The following is a 24,365-nucleotide window of genomic DNA, read 5'->3' on the forward strand; positions in this document are numbered from 1 at the left end:
TGGATATGGAACCCCATTTATAGAGTTTGGGTGAACTGCATTCCAAAAGTTTCTTGGACTATAGCTTTCTTACTCTTTTTTTTTTCAATTTTATCCTTTATTCTGGAATGTTACCTTATCTAATGCACATATTTAATTAACCTTCTAGAATACCCATAGCTTAATTTGAATGCTTTACTCTTTAGAATATTCCATTATTTGACTAAAAATCTAGAACACAAGCTTATATATTAAAGTTTTAGACTGCCCAACATTTGAATTGTTAATTAATTGGTCTGGAATAGACTGGTCTGACCTAGATTCAACCCAGGCCAGCCAGGTTTACATTCTCTCGCAATGCTAACCTCTTACATTAGCCCCCAGCTTAAATTTGGTTACTTGTAAACGGAGTTAAGCATAAGTCTCAATATTGTGGTCTTGTGAATCTTTGATATGCAAACACCACGAGTTTGTTTTACAAGCTTATAAGTTGAGCACGGTGCAACGAGTTTATGCATTATGGATTCATGCCTTTAGATATGCTTTATGCATGTTTAGAATTGCTTTTGAGATGGTGCTCTAGCAGTTTGCTTGTCGTTTACTTTGGGTCTGACATTTTTACAAGTTCGGTAGTTATTAGCGCCCAAAATTCCAAGGAATTTTAAGCAAAATTTTTCTAAAAAAAAATAGTGAATTAACCCCCCGAATTTTTTTGAAAATTTTAAGCAATTTTAGCTCTCACTGCTGGCTGTGGTATGAAAGAGTGATGTAGGGTCAGGGATATTAACTACATTTTATTGGGGGGGGAGGGGGGGGTGAAACTGTATTCACGAGGCTTTGCTGTAGAGGCTAAGTGCAGGAGCGAGTATACATGCATACAGATTGTACTCTTGTAGGATGCAAATTATTGTGCAACATTTAATACTAAGCTGCTCACTGGGTAAAAACTTTGGACGACTTCCAAGTATTCTCATTGAATGACATTCTGAGAACTTGGAATTTGGAAAGAAGTGGCTGTATCGGCCCAAGGAAAAGAAAAAATCTTTATGGAATGGAGACCCCAAGCAACAAATTTTGTGAAGCTTAATTTTGATGGAAGTTTCCTTGGATTAGGAGGTGTCTTCAGAGACTCAGGCGGAAAGGTGTTAACTATGTATTCAAGGCCTCTAGAAAATGGGGATGCACTGACAGAAGAACTATTTGAACTTCTACATGGACTAAAATTTTCCAAGCGTTTTGGATTCCTTAATTTGGAAGTGGAAGGGGACTCTCAGCTGGTCATCTCCTAGACAATATGTAGCACCCAAATTCCCTGGATCTATAGGCATACATTTAGGAAGATTGGGAGAATTGCATGGGAGTTGAATGTTATTTTCAAATGGGTGGGAAGAAGAGCAAATGGGATGGCGGATACTCTAGCTAAACAAGGGGCTATGAGACATCGAATGTTTTGGGAAAAACAGTAAAACTGTATTTTCGAGGAAAAACTTTCCCACCCTGTTGTAACTTTCTTATTATTGATAGAAGAACATTTAATACTAAGCTGTGTAAAGTGATGTACTCTGGAAGCAGAGTAGCAAAGTAACTGTAATCTACTTTTAAATTAATACATAAATTCTACTTTACTGATCAAAAAAAGCATTTAATACTAAACTGGCATTCGGTAGCGCTGAATCAACCTCCAAACACCGAAAATATTGCCTTTTCAGAGGTCAGAAGTCATTCGCTGCACCTCTAAATTGCCTCTCTGAACACCAAAAGAACATCCAAATCATTCAGTGCCAAGCTACCTATGAGCACATTCAAAGCTAGCGAACAAAATTTTGATTCCATCCATGCCCCTATCTCTCTTCCTCCCTCTTTCTTCTTTCTCCCTCATATCTCCCATGAGCAGAGGATGTAGAGGGGGACACAAAGTTGATCATCACATAGGTAAAAGTCATTTGCCAAGTCCATAGGATCTAAAGGCATGTCTTCAAGGAATTAGAATGTCTCTCAAGGGAGTTAAACACCTCATACATTTGGGTTAGAAGAACCACAAATGGGATGGTGGATTCATTAGCAAAACAAGCAGTTAATAGACATCAGCCGTTTTGGGCTTTAGTGTAAATCTTATGTATCCCATGTTTTTGGAATATCTCAGCCTGATGTACTAAACTTCTTCCACATAATTAATAAAATCCTCTTTACTAATCAAAAAAAAAAAGAATAACACCTGTGACATGTTCCAGAAGAAGGGACCAAATAGGTATCTATCACCCCCATATCTATACCCATTGTAAAGCTAGTGGTGAGTCTATTTCCCATTGACTAATCTCTTGTTCATTTGTGAAATGCATTTGGGTGTGATTTTGCTCTCTTTGGTTCCAGATGGGGTCCTTCTCAAGATAATATTAGCTTATTCGAACCCAAGTTCCTTAGTCAACCTAAAAAAAGAGGCAGGATTATGTGTAGGGCCACAGAAGCTGCAATACCTTGAACCATATGGGAGGAGAGGAATAACAAAATCTTCAAAGACAAATTAGAAATTTAGAACCAAGTGCACAATCATAGAGAGTATTACCATGAAAATTGTGCACTGGGTAAAAACAATCAAGATCTTCAAAGAATAAACAGTGGATGACATTTTAGGAGCTCAACGTATGGTAGCAGCTTCTTCAATGAGCAACCTACTCCATGAAGAATGGATGCCTCCTATTAGTGAAGCTGAATTTTGTTGGGAGCTCTCAAGGTAACCTAGGACCATTTAGAATTAGAGCAATTACGGTTGGCAATGGCTTTGTTATGGCTATGTTCTCAGGACTTATAGGGATTAGAGACTCTTAAATGCAAAAACTATGGCATTATTGCATCGGATGAGGCTAGTTAAGAAGTTAGAACTTGAAAGAGTGGAGGCATGAGAGGACTCAAAGTTGGTAATATCATGGCTGCAAAGCAAAAATCAAGGAGTGTGGACACACAAACAAGCTTTTAAGGGAGATTAGAAGGATTGCCAAGGAAGGAAGCTTCCTTTTGTTGGGTTGTAATGTACCAAATTTGTCTGGACCAGGCTGATATAGGATATGTTTAGCAATAAGTGGTTTGGTAAATAAGTGCTTTTATTAGTGTTTGGGAAGTCTTTTCCCAAACTACTTATACTTAATTTAAGTACTTATTTGTGTTACGGTGTTTGGTGAGCCACTTATAAGTACTTATATTTGCACAAATGAAAATTACAGCCCTAACTTAACAAAGGGTGTTAGGATCTGTGAGTCTTGAGAAGGAAAGGGCTTGGAGAAAGGAAGAAAACGACATGGGAGAAGAGCTTAGGTGCTGGATCTGAAAACCCATCACAAATCAGGGCGTTATGATCCAAAAATGACATGGGAGAAGGAAAGGGTTTGAAGAAATGAAGAAAACTGAGCAGATACATGAAGAAAATGGGCTAAACGATGCAGCTCATGCACCTAAATCTGCGGGAGTCCTGAAAAGGTCATTGCCACTGCTCTTGGACACTCAAATTGAGAAGACGATAGGGTTCTATCATCCTTTGAAGAGGGGCAGTCCCTGGAAATTACAGAAACATGTTGGGACCTCTTTGTCCCAAAAAAACAAATAAGAATTAAGCACTTAAAAAAGCTGCCCATTCCTTGCTTATTGAATACGCACTTATTCTGGGCTTTTTTCCCAAACACGAATACACATTTATTATCCACTTATTGTGTGGTCCCAGCATGTAAGATAAGTACTTATTTCCAGTGTTCCAAAAAAGAGGCATAGCCTGGTTGTAATTCTACTTTTTCCTAATTAATGAAATTTTCTTGTTATTGATCAAAAAAAGTCATTGATTGAGGAATATGGGCATCCATTTAATTTACACCATACATATCACTGATGGAAAGATCTCTACTGAAAAATTATAGACATATGTGGAGTGAAAGGTTAGGCCCCATAACCATTAACAACAAGAGACCTACACATATTGCTCTAACGCGACACAAATCAGATACATAATCGAAGTAAATAATATGTAGGACTATTGGAATACTAAGTATTATAAAAAATGACTACAGGACTACAGATACCATTAGTGCTATTTGGAATACCAAGTGTATGTGCACATTTGTGTAACCTTCAGACTGCCATTCTAATATAATTGATTCTAGTCTACTAAGAGTACCAACAGATGACGAAGAAACATTGAAATATTCAACTGCAGTTTGAAATAGAATACTATGAATATTGCTACTGCTAAGAAATGTTACAGAACAAGATGACTTGATGAAAATAACTAAGTGTTTCTTCCCTATTTAACTTGGCATTACCTTTTTCTTTAGCCTGTCTAGCTTCATCTTTTTCTCCATAAGTTCTAAATGAATTTCCTGGTTTTGTCCCAGTAAAGGGATATGGCAAATATTTTCTGCAAGTGCAAATATGACATCAACTCATGAAACCACCAATAAATAAAATGTTGCAATGTAATATGATACTAGAGAGAATAACAATGCCCTAACCTTCTGAATCATTTTCATTTTCTGTTTCAGCAATGTACGGACAACTCATATCCTGATTATAGAAATGATATAATTCTTAGGGAAAAAGACAAAAAATAGGAGAAAAAACAAACCCATAAAGAAGTTTTAGAAAAAATCAATCTAACCAACCTCTGTAAGAAATCCATCACTATCAGAATCATCTTGCATAGTATCACTGTCATCTTCACTAACTATTGCATCAAAAGAAGTACCCTCAAAAGCTTCACCCTCGAAGTTTCTAGAAATTGTAGTAACATAATGAAACAGTTAAAGATTAAAACATGTAGCATCAACTATAGTCAAAGCATTAAGATGGGACCTAGACATTTTGGCCAGTCAAAGTGAGTCAACACTGAAGCAATAAGAGTAAAAACATATTTGTAGTTTGGCAGAAATAAAGATGTTGAGCTACTAAATTATTCACATAAAAATTGCAATAACAAGTAACAAAGAAAAAAACATTTCTTAAAACGTATTAAAACAAAATCCCGAATAATATAAAAGCACGTAGTACAAATGATGAGATAATTGAGAAAAGGTGGAGCCATGGTGCAAGAGAATCCATCTTCAGTTAGCTCAGTGTTTTAAAAGGTGCGCCTCAGGTGCGTCTAGGTGCTTTCCAGGCTGGACGTCTCGCCCAGGCTAAGGCGCACAACCATTGGACAGGTGCTCGCCTTTGCGCCTAGGCGTGCGCCTCAAGCCAGGCGACAGGCAGCCCAGGCAAGCGCCTAGGTTATGTTTAAACAATCCAACCTAAATGCAATCTCTTCCTCTCTTGTCAGCATTGCCCCATTCCATTCCAAACTTTCCACTATGTTCTTTCTCTTTCTTCCACTTGCCAAGCTATGGAAAAATCTTGTATTACCATCTCCTTCCTTCAACCACTTGCATCTTGATTTTTGTCTCCAGCTTATCTCTTCTTTTCTGAGAATTTCCTCCAACTCTTGTTTCAACTTCCATCCCTCTTCCCTTTCTTCACGCCTCAATCCTCTCTCTGCTTCAGCAACATCAAGTTCTTGAATCCTTTTACTAATACCCTCCATTCTGTCTTCAATTCTACAAAACTCTTCTTTGTTCCAAGCTTTAATCCTGATTTTTAGCTTTTCTAGCTTCTTATAAAACCTATATCCCTTCCACCTAAACTCCACCTGATCCTCTTCCCACCATTCTTTCACTTTCTTTTGAAAGTCTGGATATAACAGCCACATGTTTTCAAATCTGAAGGGGCAAGGTCCTCCTCCTAGTCTTTCTTGAGATAGTCTAACTGGACAATGATCCGACGTAGGTCTAGATAGTGCCCTCATCACCAAACCACCCCATACTTCCTCCTAGTTTGAAGAGAATAAAAATCTGTCTAGTTTACAACAAAGTGGTTCTTCCTAAAAATTAGACCAGGTAAAATCAGTTTGCACCAACGGTAGCTCCCTCAATTCAAAAGAATCCACAAAACGGTTGAACTTCCTCATACTTGAGGTGATCCTTTGGTTGGGGTTATTTGTTTCAGTTATAAACCTGACGACAATAAAATCCCCTCCCAAGCACCACGGACCCTCCCAAATCTTATAGCTGCTAATTCCTCCCAAAATTCCTCCCTTTCTCTATACGAATTTGGCCCATAAACATTTGTTAAAGCCCATTCCAATCCATCAATTCTTCTTCTAAATTTCACTATAACCGTATAGTTACCTATTAATTCTTCTGTACAGTCCAAATCCTCGTTTTTCCAAATTGTTAGAATACCCCCTTAGGCCCCCCAAGACTATGCAAAAGCCCAACTCAGTCCTCTAGCCGACCAAATACTTCTCACCCATCTCCTATCCACCTCTGACTGTTTTGATTCCTGAATCAACACAATATCTAGCTTTTTTCTTTTCTGAGCATTTCCCTTTCACTCTTCTCTTCCTGGAACTCCCCAATCCCCTTACATTCCAACTAATAATCTTCACTGAGAACCTAACTTATGAGCAACCCTAAAAACCACCTTTTGCTAACCCGACTACCTTCCTTTTCTCCCAGAACACCCCTTGTCATAGTCCACTTCACACCTCAATCTCTCCACTTCACTCAATTTCTTCTTCCTCCTTTTAGGTGTCCCACCTCCAAGCTTTTTCTTCGAAATATCTTGTTCTTCCACTTTTCTTTTTTTGACTTTTCTTCCCAATTCTTCTCTTTGTTGTTTTTTGGCCCAATTTTACCCTTTCTCCCTCCCTTCCCCTTACTTGGGAACTAGGAACTGGAGTGTTACCCTCTTGTTCCTTTTCAAAATTCTCCCCTAATTCCTCCTCTACCAACTTCTTTATCTTTTTCTTCTTCTTCTTTCTTGCAGTCTTGTTTCTTGCAAAAAACAGGGGCTACGCCCCATTTTTTTTCAGTTTTTATCATAAAAACAGGGGATCTGCACCATTTTTTTCAGTTTTTCTCGTTAAAACAGGGGCTCTGCCCCATTGTTTTTCAATTGTTATCATAAAAACAGGGGATTCACCCCAACTTTAAGTCTTGAAATTAATGTTAATAGGTCATTGGTGAGTACTTAAGAACTTGATTATTTCAGATTTTTGTTGCTATTTGACATATCAATAGGTTGTTTGCTAATCATTGAATTTAATTTGAAGTTTAGGAATATGTTTTTTAATTATACCTTCAACTTTTTTCAAAAAATTGTGTGCCTTGCCTCAAAAAGGTGTGCGTCTCTCCTTGCGCCTTGCGCCTCAGGCGCAAAATGGCCCTTGCGCCTTTTTTGTGCCTTTCGCTTTTAAAACACTGAGTTAGCTTGTATGTTGCTTTATTCACAGGGGGTATTTAGTCAATATAACTTTATTTAGAAATCATGTGAGTTTCTACTTTGAAGTAGGGCCATATGAGTTTAAAGATACTTCTGTCCAGTTGACTAATTAATACTGATTTGAGTGGCTAGAATTTATTATATAGGGTTTGAGTACACAAGTCTAGCCTACCAGATTTTATTTTCAAGATGTACTCTGAACCATACCAAATTCGGTCACCTTTATTTTCCCCACTATTTTCATTGAAAACGTGCAACCCCACTATTTTCCCCAATTTAAAATTAGAAACTTTCATAGTGTTGGAACCGATCTACAATTGCTGCAATTAAGCCTCAAAACCTTCTTTGCATAACCAATCTTTACCTTTAGTCTTCAAATCACCCTAAACCCACCCTAGCTCTCCTAGACTCACCCTTGATTCATTCAAGTCCAACATCAATTGGTATCAAAGCAGATGATCCTACACCAACTGCCATAAAAGCACCCAAACCTACACAAATTTGGTGGCAAAGGTCATACATTACCTTCCAGTATACCAGAAAACTGCATTGGCCTACCCATACCTCCATTATACCTCCACACATTCCCATTGTTGGAATACCTTTGCACAAATCCCAACAACTCTTCAACTATGCAACTCACACCAGTGTTTAGAAAACCAGATCGAACCGACCGGTTAAACTGATTGAATCGCAACTGGCATTGGCCAGTTCGATCAAACCCCTAGAAATCAAAATTGATAGAAAACTGGGCAAAAGCATCTGACCAGCCAGTTTAACTCATGAAACCACTCGGTCACTAAATAATCTAAATTTCAAAATGCTTATGGTAAGACTTCAACCCATGACCTACAATTTATGTGTTTTACTGACTTGCCATTAACCCATTTCTTTAACTGTGATAATTAATGACTCATTAATGTATATATTACTTTTTTATCAGTCTGTATATATTACTTTATTACACATATTTTACAGAAAAAGTGAGTTAAGAGGCTAAAGCGTGGTTACTTGCTTTAAAAATTAAGGAACTTGCCATCTATCCACCACATTTATATATAATATAATTTGTAAAATATATTATATAGTATTTATATGAGCTGCAGTATATATACATATATGCCACATCATCACAGTTCAACCTCTGGTTTGACCCCAATTGAACCCCTGACCTTTGAACATCACCTTTTTTCCAGTTCTTTGCCCAGTTTGGTTCTCTGAACATTGGCTCAAATCCATTACCACATTTTGCTACGCTTCCATACCTCTTCCACTACTTCCTTCTCCACCATATGTAGTCATGGTTTTAGATCTTAGCATGCTCTAATGTTAAATAAGGAATAGGACATGGAAATAGAAAGAAACAACAATTATAAGAGGATTGATTGATCTAGTGTCAATTAAGGTTTGTAAAGTAGCCCAAAACTACCTCCAATCTGTAGCTTGAAAAAAAAAAAAAAACCATAAAAAAAATTACAGAAAGAACAAGTATTTATAGTAAAAAACATCCTATATCAATTTGACAATAAGAATTAACTCATTTACCCATTGTTTTAAGCATGTAGACCCAGCTTATTTTAGGACAAAACTGTCTCTTACATAGATGTTAATAATAAAGACATAAGAAATAACAACACAAGAACCAAAAAGAAGCCACTTGAGCAGATATTGTGCACAGAGCAGGTCCACGATTACAGGTGCAGAATTCACATCAGGGAATAGCAACCCTGAAATCCCAATTGTACTTGGTATTCCATTCAAAACTCAGAAACATCACTGATCAGATCTCAAAAAGAAAAAACCCCAACTCCAACTAAGTCACTTCCAAAGGCATCTCATCCTTCTTGAATGTTCCAACTCAACCTCCACCTCCAAAGTAACATCAGCAAGCGAAATCAAATCACTTTTGTACTTACTAGTTACTACCAGATTCTGTGTCTTGGTCTAGCAGTACAGCATTGCTGTCAGAATTATCAGTAGAGATTTCAACCTGAAACCTGAAAAAATGAACAAAGAGAACAAAAGGACTTGGATGCCACCCCATAAACAAACTCCCATCAGTGTGACAATAACCCCCCTGACTCAACCTTTATGCATAAACCCCATCTCAGATAACCCCAATTATAGAAAGCCTCCAAGATAGGAACAACGTGTAGTCGGATGAAGTCTCACCACTTTGGGACCACCAATAACATCCAGCCATATGGGCTACTTAAGGACCAGGCCAAAAGTTGCAACAAACCAAGCCACAGGAAGAGACAAAGACCCTTTTTTCCAATTACCAGTTTCAATGAATTCATAACCAAAAAGGCACAAGAGAATCAAGATAATTAGCATAACCAAGGTAAAATGCCACTCCTAGTGGCAACATCAGTTACCCAAATATAAGAAACACATTGGAAATATCACATACATTGTATGGAAATAGAGTGAAAATTACAGGCATGGTAGAAACATTCTGAAATATATGTAAATATAAAATGATATTTTATTAGAAGGTAAAAAAACATAGGTACACCTTTTATGACTAGGGCTAATAGAAAAAAAAAAAAAACATTCCATAAAGTTGTCATGTAGACTTTAAGAGTTAAAGCTACACAATAGAATAAGTTCTAGCAAAGTTTGCAGATACAGAAAATGCAAATGATTATAATAGATCAACCAAACAATCGACTATCGACTACTCACAAAAACCAAGATTTAACATGTCCATAGAGAACTTTACGCTAAATCAAAGTGGTCATCATGTCCATTAGAAGGCAATAATACTGTTATTCCACATATCTACAATATTGTTGCTACCTAAAATACCATCTTGCGTACTCTGCACTGCACCAAAAGTTTTCATTGGGGAATATGTTGGTGCCATTAATATTTTGTGTTGGTTCCCATGGAAATGGAAATATTAGGAAGCATGTTGACATCTTAAACCAGGAGCCTACCATCCCCTTCTTTTTTCGTGGGGAGAGTTAAAGTGTTTACAAAGCCCTGAATGAAGAACCTACAATATGCAAAAATACTTAATTTTTAACCTCTTTGGACTCCATATCAAAAATGAAAATACTTAATATAGCTGAATATTTGTATTGTATTAAAAAAATCATACATGGAAAACTAACTGGGGATGTGATGTCTCCGAGATTCTTGAAGCATCAGGTTTAATTGTTTCAATGCTCAACCTCCCAAGCAGACTGTCAGTATATTTGTGTTGGTCCTTGTTGGTTGTCCAATAAATGAAATATAAATGGGATAATCTATGTTATTGTCACTCTCACAGATCAAAAATTGGTTTTCCTTCCATCTCATTCTAAACTGGTAAAGGTCAAATGAAGCACATTACCCACTGAAATTATTTCATTCCAGCTGTAGTAATTTGGAACATATGAAAGAAGAGAAATGCCCCTATTTTCTCACAGATAGGATTAGCTGAAAGCAATAGCCATTCAGCAGGCTGTGGAACAAATAATAACACCCCACAGTCCACACTGGTCATAAGATACATGGGGCCCACAATAAACCAACCTCTCAGTGTGGGCCCCATGTATTTTGTCACTGGTGTGGGGCATTATCATTGGTTCCACAGCCTGCTACACAGCTAAAGAATTCAGCTAATTCGAATTCATTTTCTCAAACTAGGTAGTGAAGAAAAGTTGCCAACAGAACAGTGAGGACTACAGCATCTTGGACCTTGTTCACAAAGTATTTTTTGGATTGGCTCATAGTTTGGTTTTGGTTTTTCAAAACTTGTACACAAAATATACATGGATAGAACCAGCATACCTCTACATTTCATTCTACACAATCTTTTTGTGCACGGGCTTTGAATTTATTTTAATGAAATGTACTTTACCTTTTTCAATACACACACACACATATATATATGATCTGGAGAAAGAAACCACCCTTTGAACATTTCTTTTTTATGTTTTCTATAAGCACATGGAAACAGGAATATGAATGGTCTTGAACAATACTCGGTATGATGCTTTTAAATAAAAATTTTGGAAAATGATCAAAATAAGTTGGCAACAGGAGCATCCTAATGAGTAAATGGAATTAATACAAAAAAGCCTAGCTACTAAATACCAGATATCCAAATGAAAACCTGAATTCAGTGTCAAAATAAAGGAAAAGATAGCCTTGCAATTATGTAAGGTTATGTCATGATAAGTCATATCATAGGATTGTCGTTTTACCTTCCATTAGACAGATCTATCTTTTGTCCTTGATCTTCAGCAGTATCAACATCATTTCCTACAGTAATTGGAAAATGTCAATTGTATCATAAAGTATAGTCAAAATCAGGGGGCAAGACTGGCAAGTAATCCAATTATGGAATTAATCAAGCATAACATTTTTGGGACAAGCTTGAAAATTTATAGCCTAAAGCTCAAGAAAGGCCAAATATTGGAACGTAGTTCATATAATAGTTAGTAAAGGCCATTGCTTGATATAATGGTAAAATACCAAACTGGCAAGCATGATAATGTGGGTTTAAATCTGAGAATGACCACTTTGTACAAAAGACAGTGCATTGTTCTTCTTCTTCTCCCTCTTCTCTTCTTAACCTAACTCTGGCAAGCTAAAGTCTTAGAGGAGATGGTGCAATGTTTGCCACCAACTGCAACTTCTTCAAAGATTCATGGGTCTGTTCTCCTCCTCAGAGATTCATGGTACGTGCATGCAAGTTTGGTTGGAAAGTTGGGAAGTTGGATGAGAGGATGATGACGCTAAGAGCAAATTTGGTTGGAAGACTTGTGGACCTGGACTTGGAAGCAGACGAGGTTGAAGCTTGGGCAAATCTTGAATGGGGAAAGGATAAGCTGATGGGTGCTAGGAAATTAAACAGAGGTTTGTTCCTCTTCATGTTTCATAGTAGAGAATTGGCGAAGAAGATTTTGGAAGAAGAAGTGAATGTGGTGAGGCAGGTCAATCTCAGACTTAGTGATGAGGCAACAAAAAAAGGAAAAAAAAGAAAAAAAAAAGAAAAAAAAGAAATGTGTGAATGTATTCTGTTTTGCATGTTTTCTTGTAGTAGGATCCCAAATTGTTGTTTTGGGCAGCTTTGTTGACAGTTTGGAACCAGGGGTATTTTCGTCATTTTATAAGTCAGACTTTTGGTCAGGGACAGTTGGGTGCATATCTGTTGGGTTTTGGTCTCTTGGGTCTTTTTGTAACAAAAGTTATCTTTTGAGGATTCATTTGAAGTTGGTTTGTTCTTATGGAGTTGCTTGTGAGAGGGAAACATTCTAGGGGCTTATGTGTAAATATTTTAACTGGCTTGTCCAGCAACTCAGTGAGTCAAAGAGAAGGGGGTTGTTTCTATAGGGGTCTTTTTGGTTCTTTCTCTCTTGTTTGAGTTGTAGCTCAGCCCCATCTAGGGTTTTAAAGCATTGGGAGCTTGGGTTTTGAGGAGTCGACCCATTTTGGCACCTTCCAATCCCTCCATCGCTGCGTGTCCGCGTGGGAGGCCAGCTTGCTAACATTGTTAATGTAGCAGAACTGTTCCAAGAGGGGTTTTACTTCAGGTTCAGGTCTGAAATCCCTAAAGGTCCAACTTATTTTGCTGTTTTCAGCTTGGCATTTCTTGTGCTTATTGATGTATACTTGAGGTACTGCATGTATTTGTCTTTCTGTCCACATCACTTAGGTGGGGGTCCCCTGCGGCAAGTACATTAAGTGAAGAAGGAGAAGCAAATTGAGGAAGGTATGAAATTTCAGGTTTGAGAATATGAGGCTGTCCCACCCCGGTTTTGTTGAGATGGTCAAATCTTTGTGGAACGGTAGTAATCCACGGGCAAATTGGGAAGGTATGAAAATCCATTGGAAACTAAAGGAACTGAAAGGAAAGATCAAAGATTGGAACACCCTTTAGTACGGATGGCAACTTTTCCCGTAAAAATGGGGCCCCGCCCCGCCTCGAATTTGAGCGGGTTTTCCCCGATCATAAGCAAGGACAGAGCGGGGATGGGGAAGATACTTTTGCCCCGAACAAGGGACAGGTTTTGCATATAATTCCCTGAACTCGCCCTGACCCAATATTAAATTATTAAAATATGCCTAGGTTTAACATTACTTTCTAAAATATCTTTAAATTTTCCCCAAATTCCAAAAACCTTTAGGATCCAATAATTTAATGTTTAAAAACCCCTAAATTCCCATAATATAATTTCCAAAATACCCCATATATTAGGCATTGACTCGAGACAGGGAAAATTCAGGGATTCCCCGTCCCCGATAAGGAGGTGCCCCACCCCGCCACCAAGGATGGGGTGGGCACAGGGTAAGGGACTTTGGCTACGGAGCGAGGACAGGGAGGGGGTGCTCCGCCCCATTGCCATTCCTACCCTTCAGTTTGGTAGAATTGAGGAAAGAAAACAAGGAGTGATTAGCAAAATTGAGGAGTTGGATGCTAAAGAAATGGGAGGCACCTTGAGGAGAGAGAGATAAACTGGAGAGGTGGGAGCTTAGGAAACAACTAGAGGATATTCTCTATCATGAAAATGTAAGTTGGAGGCAAAAGTCTAGGAACAAATGGGTGAAAGAGGGAGACAGGAAAGCTAAGTTTCTTCATGCAATGGCTAATGGAAGGAGGAAGAAACTTATTTCTAAACTAGAGGTGGGAAGGGTGGTTCTTACTCAATAGGATGAGATTGCTAGGGCCTTTGTGGAGCATTTTAAATTAATCTATAGAAAACCTTTAGATCAGAATTTTTGGTTGGAAGGTCTAGATTGGCCTAAACTTTCAGAGGAGAACAAGGTATGGTTAGAAAGGAGGTTTGAGGAGGAAATAAGGGGAGCAATACTTGCAATGGACTGACCCAAAGCACCAGGGCTGGATGGATTTACTATGGCTTTTTATCAGGATTGCTGGGAGATTTTGAAATAGGATATCATTAAAGTGTTTGAAGAATTTTTTTGATAGGGGTATTAAATCCAAGGTTGAACTCAATGTTTTTTGAGTTAGTCCCAAAGAAGGGTGGAGCATGTCATCCAAGAGAGAAGAGACTTCAGACCTATCAGCCTAGTGAATAGTTTGTATAGATTGTGGCTAAGGTCTTATCTTGAAGAATCAGAGAGGTGCTCCCTAGCATAATTTCACAGAATCAAGGGGCCTTTTGGGCAAGAGGCATATTGTTAATCAAATTTTAATTGCAAACGAATGTGTGGAGGAGGTGAAAAGAAGAAGCACAAAAGGGATTGTATGTAAGTTGAATTTGGAGAAAGCTTATGATATCGTTAATTGGTCCTTCTTGTTGCAAGTGATGAATTGTTTTTTCTTTGGAGAGAAATGGTGTAAATGGATTTTGGGTTGTATTGAGACTTACCACTACTCAATCTTGGTGAATGGGATAGTAATGGATCACTTTCTGATTATCTGGGAAATTAGACAAGGTGACCCTCTTTCTCCATTTCTATTTACCTTGATTGCAGATGTGTTGGGGAGGCTAATAGAGAGGGTAGATTCAAGGAACCTAGTAAGGGGATGGAGGGTTGGAAGAGATGGAATACCTATCACACACCTACAATTTGTTGATGACACAATTCTTTTCTATGACAAGGAGGAGGTGGGGTGGGTTAGGAATTTGAAGATGGGAGAGCAAATTTTTGAGAAAATGTCAAATCAGATGGTGAATTTTGACAAGTGTTTTGTAGTGGGGATCAACATGGAGGAGAGTGCTATGACAGAAAGGGCTGAAATTTTGGGGTGTGAGGTTTCCCAATGGCCCTTGAAGTATTTGAGGATGCCTCTAGGGGATAATCCGGGGAACAACAGCTTTTAGAGCCCAGTAGTTGACAGATTCACAAAATGATTGGCTTCCAGAAGAAGAATTACTTATCTTTGGGTGGCAGAATCACTTTGATAAAGTCCACTTTGGTTAGTTTGCCAGTATACTATCTATTTGTATTTAGGATACCAGAGGGAGTAAGTAAAATTTTAGAGAAACTGATGAAAGACTTCTTGTGGGAGCCGAGGGAGGACAAGAAAGACCATAGGGTGAAGTGGGAGATAGTTTCTAGGCGTGGGGAGGAAGGAAGCTTGGGACTAAGTACCATTTGGAAAAGAAATGAAGCATTGTTGGGAAAGTGGTTATGGAGGTTAGAAGAAGACAAAGATAAGTTGTTGGCTAAAGTAATACTGAGTATACATGGGCTTGCAGATGATGGGTGGGACTCTGGACTGGTGGCAAGGACTACCAGAGCCTTGCCTTGGAGATCCATACATGTCAATCTCCCTTTTTGCAACATATTAGGTATGATCTTTGTTCTGGTAACCAGGTGAAGTTCTGGAAAACCTTTGGGTGGGAGACGTATCATTAAAAGATAAAGTTCCCTCTATTTTCTCTCCCAATTTAAAGGGGAACCTGTGATTTCCTTTTTGGTCCCTTCTGAGTCCAATTTTGGTTTTGATTGGGATTTGGGTCTTAGAAGAAGCCTTAGGGATTCAGAACTTAGGAACGCTTTGGAGTTAGTTCAGATCTTGAATGGGGTGGTATTGGACCCTTCAAAAAGGGATAGTAGGATTTGGACCTTATCCCCCTCTGGTGTCTTTTCTTGTGCCTCCTTCTTCAAGTCTATGATGCACCCCGCCAACAGTAGATTTCAAAATTTCCCAGTGAAGGAAGTTTGGGGTAAACCAATCCCTCCAAGGATTGGAGCTTTTTGTTGGGAAGCCTCCTTGGAAATACGCAATACATGTGATATACTCCAAAGGAAAAGACCTAATAGGTGCTTGTCTCCAAATTGGTGCATCCTATGCAAGGCCAATGGTAAAAGCCCCTACCACCTACTAATTTCTTGCTCTTTTGGTTTTGATATTTGGGTTTGGTTTATGGATTTATTTGAGTACAGGTGGCTCCCTCCTCCAAGTATACAAGGCTTGTTTGCTGCTTCTTTCTTGAGGTGGCCAAAGAAAAGGGGTAAAATCATGTGAAGATGTGTGAGAGCTGCCATCTGTTGGCCTTTGTGGGAGGAAAGGAATCTAAGGACCTTCTCTTGAAAAGTAAGAAAGAAAGAAGAGCTGATTGAGGTCATAACAGTTGGGGTGATGCAATGGCTGAAAACTTTGGACCTGTTTGTTGATGTCTCCACAGGTATGTTGATTAACAATTGGAAGGAAGTGGTATCCTCTATGTCGGCTAAGTCATTGGTATATCCTTTGTGGTCACCTCCAGCCCCAGGGTTAATAAAGTTAAACTTTGATGGGAGTAGTGAAGGCAATCAAGGACCCTCAGGTGTTGGAGGTGTAATAAGAGATGAAAAGAAGTTGGATTAAGGAAGGAAAAGGAGTTGGATATTCAAAAGTTGATTATTGAAGGAGACTTACAGCTACTGTTAAATTAGTTAAGGGTAATGTTTTTGGATCTAGGCTAATGAGAGGAGGGAGGTTAAGTGGTTAATGAGGGGAGTGGAAATTCAGGTTCATTGGGTGAAGAGAACTGCAAATGCGTTTGATGATAACTTGGCAAGCATGGGGAGGGAAGGGGTCAATTGTTTTGGGCAACTTTGTAATTTCCTTTTGGTTCTCTGGGGAGAGATAAGTCATTTTATCTCTCCCTAGAGTATGTAATCTTGATTTCTATTAATAATATAAATTTCAGTTATTGATCAGAAAACAGATGATGAGGTGGGGGTGATAAGAGTAGAGGTGGAATATTGGGAGGAAGGGAGGAAGGGAGGAGGTGGAAAAGAACAGGGGTAAACACGTGGAGGGGGTTGAGGTTAGGAAAGAGGAAGGCCAAAAGATGTGGCCCGAAAATAAGGGAGACAAATGGGCTCAAGAGGCAAGGGTGTTAGTTAATGGAGATTTGATCTGGTGTGGGGCCTGCATGAGTAGCGATGGGTCGATTTTGGTCACAATGGCCTTAGACCGAATGGGTTGACGATTAGAAGGGGTATTATTGGATCACCAACTTCAAATTCCTCACCCACCTGATATCACCACCTTCACAAACTGTCAATGATTTTGAACCCTCTATCCCTACCAACTCCCCACCCCCTCAATTAGCTTACCTAGAACTTCAGCAATTCAACTAAAAAGGAAAGGAGAGAGTGTGTCCCCTTGTCTACTTCCACTAGTGGCTAGAAAACAACCCACTACAGTTCCATTCACCAAAATAGAGTAGTGGCAAGTCCTAATGCATCCTTGAACCCACTTAAACCATCTCTCACCAAATCCAAATTTTTCCAACACTTCCAGCAAAAAAGACCAATCAACCATATCATAAGCCTTCTTATAGATCCAACTTGCAAACCAAACCCTTCTTTCCAACTATTCTCAAATCCTCCACACTTTCATTATCAATTAAAATCCAATCTATGATTTGTTTATTCCTTACAAAGGCACCTTAATTAAGGGAAGTAATGTTAAGGAGCACTACTCTAATCCTCCAAGAGAGCACCTTAGCAATAATTTTTTATTAGTTTTTTACCAGGCTTATAGGTCTAAGGACATGTTTGGGAGTGCTTAAAAATATGTGCTTATTTGGGCGAGGACCACACCATTAAGCACTTTTTGGTATTTGGGAAATAAGCCTGAAATAAGTACTTATTTTAAAAATAATAGCATATTTTTTATGCCCACATTTCCAGTTTTTTTTAAGTGTTCATGCAATAAGCACTTATTCAATTTTTTTCTCCCATAATTGTCCCTAGTGAATTTTTAGAATACCAATTATACCCTTTTACAAAAAAAATTTACAAAGGCACTTTTATAAAAAGTAATTTTATGAAAAGTAATTTTACGAAAGTATTTTTGTGAAAGCACTTTTACGAAAGTCTTTTATGAAAGCACTTTTACAAAAGCACTTTTGTATAAAGTACTTTTACATGAAAGCACTTTTATAAAAGTACTTTTAAGAAAGCACTTTTGTTAAAATACTTTTACATGAGTACTTTTAGAAGAGCACTTTTACGTAAGTACTTTTATAAAAGCACTTTTACGAAAGCACTTTTATGAAAGCACTTTTACGAAAACACTTTTATGAAAGCACTTTTATAAAAGTACTTTTACGGAAGTACTTTTATAAAAGAACTTTTACGAAAACGCTTTTATAAAGGCACTTTTATGGAAATGCTTTTATAAAGGCACTTCTATGGAAATGCTTTCATAAAAGCACTTTTATAAAAGCATTTTATGGAAGTACTTTTAGGAAAGCACTTTTATAAAAGTACTTTTATAAAGCACTTCTATCAAAGTACTTTTATTCATTCACTTTGGATTGGATATTTTGAAAATTTGAAAGAAAATAAAGGACAAAAGAGTCACAATTGCTTATTTAAGTGATTGGAGAAAAAGAACACCAAATGTCTAATATAAAATAAGTGCTTGTTTTGAAAAAGTAGGGTGCCAAAAGCAAATAAGTGTTTATTCGAATAAGCACTTATTTTTAACATAAGCACTCCCAAACATGGTCCTTCTCTTAGGTGACTTGCACCACTCTTTTTTGGGACCAAAGCAATGAAACTTGAATTCTAACTGGAATTTATCACCCTTTCCCAAAAAAATTCATTAGAAACCCTTTGAATACCATGCTTGAGTATGTCTCATCAGTCCCGATAAAAAGCCATTATAAATCCATCTGGACCAAGTGCATTGGACCTATTCATAATTCCTCCACCTCAACATTCTTTTCAAGCCATAATTTAAGGTCCTCAAGTAATTTAGGCCAATCCAACCCTTCTAATCTCATTCTATCAAGTAACGATCTAGAAATAAATTTGAAATTATCCATAAAGGCCCTACTATCTCATTCTGTTGAGTGAGTATTACCTCATAAACCATAAAGTTAGAGATAAAATTTTTCTTTTTCTACTCCCATTTTACTAAGAATGAAAAAACATTGTATTTCTATCCCCTTCCCTCACCCATTTGTCTGGACTTGTCTCTAACTAATTTCTTCTTCAAACAGGATATCCTCCAGTTTCTTCCTTAACTCCCATCTTACCTCCCTATCCCTTCCTCAAAAGTCCCCTCTCCTTCCTTAGCATCCAAATCATCAATTTGGCTAATCACCTCTTGTTTCCTTTCTTCTATTCTCCCAAATTGCTAAGCGTTCCATTCCTTTATTTTTGCTTTTTGTTCTTTTAGCTTCCAATGGAACTCCATCCCCTCTCATTTTACCAGGGATTACTTTCATTCTACCAATCCTTTACTTTCTCTACAAATCCCAAATGACAACCACATATTCTCAAATCTAAATAGGGTTAGGCCTCTACAACCTAACTCCTTACTAATGGAAATTGGCCAATGATCAGAAGTTACCCTAGGTAAAGGCTATAGAAACTAGATCTCCCCAATGTTCCTCCCAATTTGCAGTGAATAAGAATCTGTCAAGCTTTGAGCAAATTGGAATTGCCTAAAGGTTGGAACAAGTGAAGCTATTATGCAAGAGAGTCAACTCTTTAAGCTCATGGTTGTTGATGAACTCATTGAACTTCCTCATACATGTAGTGATTCTTTGATTCTAATTATTTGTCTCCTTAGTGAACCTAATTACAATGAAATCCCTACCTATACCTACACACCAGGGTCCCTCCCAAAGTCTTCTGATGTATCCCAACTCTTTCCACATCTCATTCCTCTCTCTATATCCATTAGGACCACAAATATCTATCAATACCCATTCAAAGTCATCAGCCACTTATCAAAACTTAATGGACACTATGAATTTACCAACAAGTTCTTCAAATCCCTCGATGACCTCATCTCTCCACAAGGTCACTATGCCTCCCGAGGAATCCCATTAAGGACTCGTTTCCCAACTAATTCCCCTATCCCTTCACAAGATTCTAGTCCACCTGTTATCAAGGTCTACCTGGAAAAAAGGCATTATTCCTAAACATGACTTGTAAAAAGCCTATGATCTAGTCAATTGGACATTTTTAATTGAAGTCTTGATTCAATGTGGGTTTGGAGAGAGATGGTGCAATGCAAATGGATATTCGGATGCTTGAGAACTTGTCATTGTTCAGTGCTAGTAAATGGCACAATGGTAGATTTCTTTTTGGCTAGGCATCGAATAAGACAAGGAGACCCCCTTTCTCCCTCTTTGTTCACTTATTGTTGATGTCCTTAGCAGAATTATACCGAGGGCAAACTTGAGGGGAGTAGTGCAAGGGTGGAGAGTAGAAAGAGATGGAGTGCTAATTACCCACTTACAGTTCGCAAATGATACCAAACTTTTTTGTGAAGGAAATGAAGTGGATTGGAGAAAAAATTTTAAGCTTTTGGTGCAGCTCTTTGAAAGAATGTCAAATTCAAAGAAAAACTTTGAAAAAAGCTGCATAGCTGGAATTAATATGGAGGATGGAGAAATGGCAAAGTGTGCAAACATCTTAGGTTTTGGAATTTAGTGATGGAAAGATGTTATAAAAAGCTTGTTTTCTAGAGGATATCTCTAGGAGGCAGAATCACTTTGATTAGATCAACTCTAACCAGCTTACCAAGATCCTAGCAAGTGTATGCAAAATCATAGGGACTTCTTGTAGGAACAGGGGGGAGAGAAAAGAGATCATTGGATAAGTAGGGAAGTGGTATGCAAAGGTAAAAAATAAGGGAGTTGGAATTAAGGATCAGACAGAAAATGAACACAGCTCTCTTAGGAAAGTGGTTGTGGAGAATGCCTCCATGGTTTCAAATGTCACTAATGTCGCCTAACATATGTCGGTGTCAAGGCTCACCGACATGAAAATGGATGGTAATATAAAAATTACATTATTTCGGTTGACATTTCCTATATTTCGAAAATGTCGACCAAATCGGTCCAAATAACCAAAAAAAAGACAATTTTTCCTATTATGTCGACAGGATGTCAATAATGTCGAGAGGATGTCGACTAATGTACATTTATAATATAATATATTAGTATATTATATTAATATAATACAATATATTAATATAAATTATTCCATTAATAATTTCTATTTAATATTTCAAATAAAATATTTATAAAAAATAATTAACAAAACATAAAAACAAAAGAATAAATTAGTTTCATTATAATATAAAACATAAAATATTTTTCAAGTAATAAAATATTAACTAGTTAGTATTTTTTAAAATACTTATTAAAATCAGAAAATGTTTATTAAATTTTATAATAAATCATATTCTACATTTAATATAAAAAATCAGAATAAATTTATTAAATTTTATACTAAATCATAATTTATTATAAATTTAGTATCAAAAATCATAATAAATTCATTAAGTTTTATAAGAAATCAGAATTTATCATAATCTTAATACTACAAAAAGGAGAATCAATTTATTAATATTATAATGAAACATATTGTATTATAACATTAATATTTAAAAATCAGAATAAATGTATTTCTATTTACTAGTGTGAAATAAATATATTAGAATTTATAATAAATCAGAATTAAAAATAAGAAAAGAAAATATCAGATAACCTTGTAAAAACATCAAAATGCATAATAAACCAGTAAATCGTCATTTACTAATTTGTTAGTGATCTTAGTTTCTTAGCTTTATATAATGGTTGGGAATAAGATAATAGTCTAGAAATATGTATTAATGCTTCTTTTATCATTTTACAAAATATCATTGCATATTTCCACATATTTCATGATATTTCCACAATGTCTCTAATTTTTACAATATTTCCCCTCAACATTTCCTACATTTCCGACATATGTCCTATATTTTGGTAAGCGACATTTCCATCGACATAGACATTTTAAACCTTGAATGCCTCAATATAGGGACAAATTCAGGACAAAAGTGATAGCAAGATTCATGGGCTCTTGGACAATGGATGGGATGCTGGAATACTGCCTAGGACAAGTCGAACCTCTCCATGGAAGGCCATCAATGCAATCTTACCATTGTTCCTGCATTTTTCTGTTGTTAAAATTGTTTGCTGGAATGAAGCTGCCGAAGGAGAAGAGAAGAAGAAGAAGAAGAAGAAGAAGAAGGAGAGTTGAGAATGGTGGCAATAATCTCTAAGCCGGCCTTACTCTATTATTAATAAGTTTATTACATAATGTTACACAAAAAGACTAGAATGCCCCTGATTAGTGATGGGACACCTAGACAAATAAAAAACACTAAATAAGATTAGGCCCAATAACAAAAGACTAAAGACCCAACAGATATAAATAAGCATATTAAGACAGTCGAACCAACACTCCCCCTCAAGCTAAGCATGGATGTCAATCATGTTTAGCTTGCCAAGTAAGTCCAAGAATTTTACTACAGTTAGCCCTTTAGTTAAAACATCTGCGATCTGCATCGTGGAGGGAGTATAAGGAATGCATAGTTCTCCTAAGACTATTCTTTCTCTGACAAAGTGGCGGTCTATCTCAATATGTTTCGTTCTATCATGTTGCACTGGGTTATTTGCAATGTTGATGGCAGCCTTGTTGTCACAGTACAACCTGAGAGGGCACTCGATCTTTATTCCAAGTTCACCAAGAAGGATCTTAAGCCACAGAAGTTCAGCAACACCATGAGCCATAGCTCGATATTCAGCCTCGGCACTTGATCTAGCAACCACATTTTGTTTTTTACTCCTCCATGTAACTAGATTTCCTCCAACAAAGGTGCAGTACCCGGCAGTGGACTTCCTGTCCCCAACAGAGCCAGCCCAATCTACATCAGTATATGCTTCAACTTCAATCTTATTGTGTTTTCTGAACAAAATCCCTTTCCCCGGGCAAGACTTCAAATATCTGAGAATCCTTTCCACAACTTTCATGTGAGGGATTTTAGAAGTGTGCATGAACTGACTGACAACATGTACAGCATAAGCAATGTCAGTTCGAGTGAGGGACAGATAGATCAACTTCCCCACCAGCTTTTGGTATCTTTCCTTATCAAGGTAGTCCTCTCCTACTGATTCCTGTAATCCATGGTTCTGTTCTATTGGAGTATCTGCTGGCCTACACCCCATCATGCCTGTCTCTTGTAGAAGATCAAGGACATATTTCCGCTGACATATGTAGATGCCCTCTTTTGATCTAGCAACTTCAATCCCAAGGAAGTATCTCAGCTGACCCAGGTCTTTGATCTCAAATTCAGCAGCCAAGAACTCCTTTGAATAATTCCAGAAACAACACTTCTAATGATGAAAAAGGTAAATAACCTAGCCTAGCATGCCACAGATGTAACCTAGCTATTGACTCCACATTGGACTGACTACTAGTAGCAGATGTTTGTAAGGCCGAACTGATGTCTGCATCAAGGTAGTAGAGGCCTCCACACTCATGACCGCTCCCAATCGTTCTCTTCGTCAACCTGTCCTGAAAGACACAATGAGTAGGAAAAAAAGTTATGCTACAATTCAAATTCTTGGTAAGCTTTGAAACAGATAAGAGATTTGAAGAAAGATTGGGAACATGCAGTACAGATTTGAGTGAGAGGTCTTTGCTTAGGTCAACCACCCCTTTCCCAGAGATGGTAGAGAGGGAACCATCAGCAACCCTCATCTTATCTTGGCCAGACAGTAAATGATAGAATGAAAATAGATAAGACATATGTGTCATGTGGTCAGTTGCACCGGAATCAATAATCCAAGAAGCAGGGTCAATAGAACTAGTTGCACTAAAAGCAGAGGCAGTACCTGATCTGGCAAGGGAGGTGGAAGCAAGAGAATTGGTCCTTAGACGGGCTAGTGTCCGGCTAAGTACCTCTACCTCATCGACAATGAAACCCAAGGACCCGTGTCCGGAGGAATTAGCAATCTGTCCCGTGGAAGAGGAAGTAACTGTGGATGAGTGTTTTGAGCCATCACTACTGTGACTGGCAACCAGATTCCCACTTGCAGCTTGACCCTTCTGATTCTTCTCATCTTTCTTCAAAGCAGCTGGTTTCAGATGTGGATAGAGAACCCAACAAGTCTCTTTCACATGCCTTTCTCCTCCACAGTGGGTGCACTTCAGATGTCTCTTGTTCGAGTACTTATTCCCCTTTTGATTTGTAGAAATAAGGGCCGAATGTTCCACAGATTGTTCAGCTGGCTTAGTTTGAGTATCAACTTGCATCTCTTTTCTTCTAACCTCTTCATTCCTCACGAGGTAGTAGACATGATGTAAGTCTGGCATTTCATCCCTTCCCAAAATTT

General features: G+C 37.7%; 1 protein-coding gene across 2 annotated transcripts in view; it reads right to left on the reverse strand.

The window, feature by feature from the left end:
• The window catches only part of LOC104589409 (Noc2p family), a 63,735-nt gene that overhangs the window by 33,370 nt on the left and 6,000 nt on the right, over nt 1–24,365 (reverse strand). For both annotated transcript variants that reach the window (XM_088903627.1, XM_088903628.1), the window contains 4 exons: nt 11,472–11,529; nt 4,623–4,731; nt 4,473–4,524; nt 4,284–4,378 (listed from right to left, as the gene is read on the reverse strand). In XM_088903627.1, the coding sequence (XP_088759753.1) occupies nt 4,284–4,378; nt 4,473–4,524; nt 4,623–4,731; nt 11,472–11,529 (314 nt within the window). The remainder of the gene's footprint in view (nt 1–4,283; nt 4,379–4,472; nt 4,525–4,622; nt 4,732–11,471; nt 11,530–24,365) is intronic.

This window comes from Nelumbo nucifera, chromosome 4, assembly GCF_055504915.1.
Source record: "Nelumbo nucifera cultivar China Antique chromosome 4, China Antique-T2T, whole genome shotgun sequence".
Lineage (NCBI taxonomy): Eukaryota > Viridiplantae > Streptophyta > Magnoliopsida > Proteales > Nelumbonaceae > Nelumbo > Nelumbo nucifera.